The sequence below is a fragment of the Apis dorsata genome, unplaced genomic scaffold (genome assembly GCF_000469605.1).
Source record: "Apis dorsata unplaced genomic scaffold, Apis dorsata 1.3 scaffold_919, whole genome shotgun sequence".
Taxonomy (NCBI): Eukaryota; Metazoa; Arthropoda; class Insecta; order Hymenoptera; family Apidae; genus Apis; species Apis dorsata.
Window position 1 is genome coordinate 32,533 of NW_006264030.1, and position 2,898 is coordinate 35,430.

General features: G+C 46.4%; 1 protein-coding gene and 1 long non-coding RNA gene across 2 annotated transcripts in view; one reads left to right on the top strand and one right to left on the bottom strand.

The window, feature by feature from the left end:
- Positions 1-215: 215 nt before the first annotated feature.
- LOC102672864 (collagen alpha-1(IV) chain-like) overlaps positions 216-2,898 on the bottom strand; it is a 14,996-nt gene continuing 12,313 nt past the window's right edge. The window contains exons 12-17 of the mRNA XM_031514160.1: positions 2,401-2,572; positions 2,080-2,295; positions 1,638-2,009; positions 1,303-1,474; positions 705-819; positions 216-609 (exon numbers count right to left, since the gene is read on the bottom strand). Coding sequence (XP_031370020.1) covers positions 352-609; positions 705-819; positions 1,303-1,474; positions 1,638-2,009; positions 2,080-2,295; positions 2,401-2,572 — 1,305 coding nt within the window. The 3' untranslated portion in view covers positions 216-351. The remainder of the gene's footprint in view (positions 610-704; positions 820-1,302; positions 1,475-1,637; positions 2,010-2,079; positions 2,296-2,400; positions 2,573-2,898) is intronic.
- LOC116186558 lies at positions 743-1,730 on the top strand. Its single transcript, XR_004151578.1, has 2 exons — positions 743-866; positions 898-1,730. It is a non-coding gene; the product is annotated as an uncharacterized LOC116186558 (long non-coding RNA).

Below are 2,898 nucleotides of genomic sequence, written 5' to 3' on the forward strand. Positions count from 1 at the left end.
GAAAAAGATGGCAGCATTAAAATAAGGATAAGATATTTGCGGCGGAATTTAAAAAAAGAGGGGGAGGGAAGGGGTACGAGGGAGAGAAAAAAAAAAAAAATTCTCTGGTTTCTCTTCATCTCGAAATTTTCACCGCGAGATCGTCTATTCGTCGTGGGCTATCCTTTCCTTCCAAACTCGATTCCTTTCTACGATGTTAGCGATACGGACGACGATTGTCGCCGTTTTAAAAGAAACAAGGAAGAGAAAAAAAAAGGGAGAAGGAAAAGAGGGCAGTGAAAAGATAAATGGAAAAAAAACCCGGGGAAAAAAGAAAAGTGGGGAAGAATAGACACGCGGGTTTGCATGAATTTACGCGTTCTTTATACACACTTGGCAGCGACTTATTTTGGATCTGAGATTGCCTGCTTTCAAGGTCTGTTGCTCAGGCGCTTGGAACTGTTGTCTGTCCTCGATAGTGGCCATCCAGAAACTGATCTCGTTCATGTAATAATGACACTGTCCTTTATTACCATTGCACTCGATGAACGGCGTTGCACGGAAGTCTTCGAGACAGGATCCGGAACTGGACAAGGATTGTCCTCCGCCCTGGGCACCAGCGCCCGTGTGCTGCAAAAAATTATCCAACGTTTTTTTTTTTTCCATACTCGTCTCGCTTTCTTCACCAGGACGACGAAAATTTTTACGAGAAATAATATCCGTACCATGAGAAAACTGTATCCGATCCAAAGACCAGTCCATCCTTGTGGACAATCTGGAATATTCAACGATTGACTGTGTACGGCCAACACATTTGCCGGAACCTCGCACACCACGCATCTATATGAGACGAAAAAGAAAATTTAATCGATCTTTTGTCCGAATTTGTCGAACGATAGTAATTGGTTGATTCGAAAGATGAAATTTATTAAATTTATATAATTTATATTTATATCGTTTATAACGACTGTTATCCTCTCAAGTGGCGGAAGGAATTAAATTATTAACAACAAGTATACGTTAAATGAACAATTCGGTTTTCAATCTATTCTCGTATATATTTTCACGGATATACGTTTGTAAACTTTACAACAAAGCGAAACATTGCATTCGTTGAAATTGCATCTAATTTGCACGTTAGAATAAAATTTCGTTTCGAAATTTAGTTTGGCATATAATAATTACTTCGAATCGAATGATAATAAGTTAATTTAACATTGGTAAGATAAATTAAATATGGAACACGCGTATACACGGTTCTTACGAATCGATCATCCTACGTTAAAAAATAATTAAAGACTTTTTTCTAACGTAAAAACATACCTGGAGATGTATTGTTCTATCTCCGATTCCTGGACAGGCATCATGGGAATTGGACTAGTGGTGGATAACCAATAAGAACGATCGCCCCGGTTACCGTAGTGACAAACGTTGTTTATATCGCAAAAGAGGAACGGCATCGTCGAGAACTTTCGTACGCACGAACCGGCATAACCTGTTTCACGATTAGATAAGATCAGATAAGAGAAGAGAGGAGGAAGGGAACTCGTGGCGCGCGCAAGGATCGGAATATTACGAAACGCGTGACGATTTCGGAACTAGATCGTAAGATGGAAAAAAACTTAGGATCTAGATATCTAGATAAATTTTGGACTTGCCTAAATCTTGCGAGTGCGCCCTTTCATCGCCATCCGTGAACAGCAAACTGTATCCTTCCCAAAGTTTGATGTGCCCCGCGTCGCAAACAGGCACTAACTGACTTTGACTGTGTTTCACCAACAAGATACCGGTAAGATAATCGGATGCAGACTCGCACGGTAGACCCGGCTCTCCCGGTATACCCGGAACACCGACCGGCCCTTGAAGACCTGGTAACCCAGGCGCGCCGACAGGTCCCGGTAAACCCGGCAAACCGACAGGCCCTGGCTGCCCTTGAAGCCCTATCGCGCCTTTCACTCCGTTCGATCCCGGGAATCCTGGCGGACCTGGAACTCCTTTCTCCCCCGGCGGTCCTGGCGGGCCGACCGATCCTGCAAGAAAACCGAACGGATGCAAAATCTCGATTCCAGATGATCGTTTCGATTAATATTAGACGCGTACCAGGGAAACCGCGATCTCCTTTCGGTCCCATCGGTGGCTCGATGCAGTCGTCACCCTTGTCGCCTTTCTGACCGACGTATCCGACGGCACCCATCAATCCTACCGGACCTGGATACCCTCTGTCACCTTTCTCTCCGACCGGACCGGGCAGCCCGCTCACACCGTCCCAACCTCTATCGCCTTTCTCACCGGGGATTCCATCTATTCCGCTCGGTCCTGTATCGAGCTCAAGCGTTATTAGCATTTCCACCAATTTGTACATCTGTTTTACGATCTATTACGCGCGATTCTCGTTCGGTATACGAATTTTTTTCAATTTACCAGGGAATCCGGGTTCTCCCTTCTGTCCAATGGGGCCGGGTGGTCCTCGCAAACCAGCGTCTCCTTTCTCGCCTCTCTCACCCGGCAAACCGGGGAATCCTTTGGCTCCTGGTTGGCCATCGCGACCCGGTAAACCAGGAGGACCCATGAGACCCATGTCACCTTTTTCACCCTGTAACCCGATGGGACCCGGCGGTCCACGTTCTCCCTTGTGTCCAGGTAAACCTGGCAATCCTTGTTCCCCTTTCTCTCCCGGTCGTCCAGGTATTCCTTCCCGTCCATGCTTTCCAGGCATACCCGGCAAACCTTTCTCGCCCTTGATCGTCAATCCAGGGACTCCCGTAGGCCCGCGTGGACCTTCGTCTCCTGAAACGATATTTGACGCGATCAAATGAATAACGAGGCGAAGAGAAGGAAAGGTTAATCGTTCGAAATGAGTATCGGGTATCGTCACCTTTAGCACCGGGGAGACCGGATGGACCTGGATTTCCAACCGGA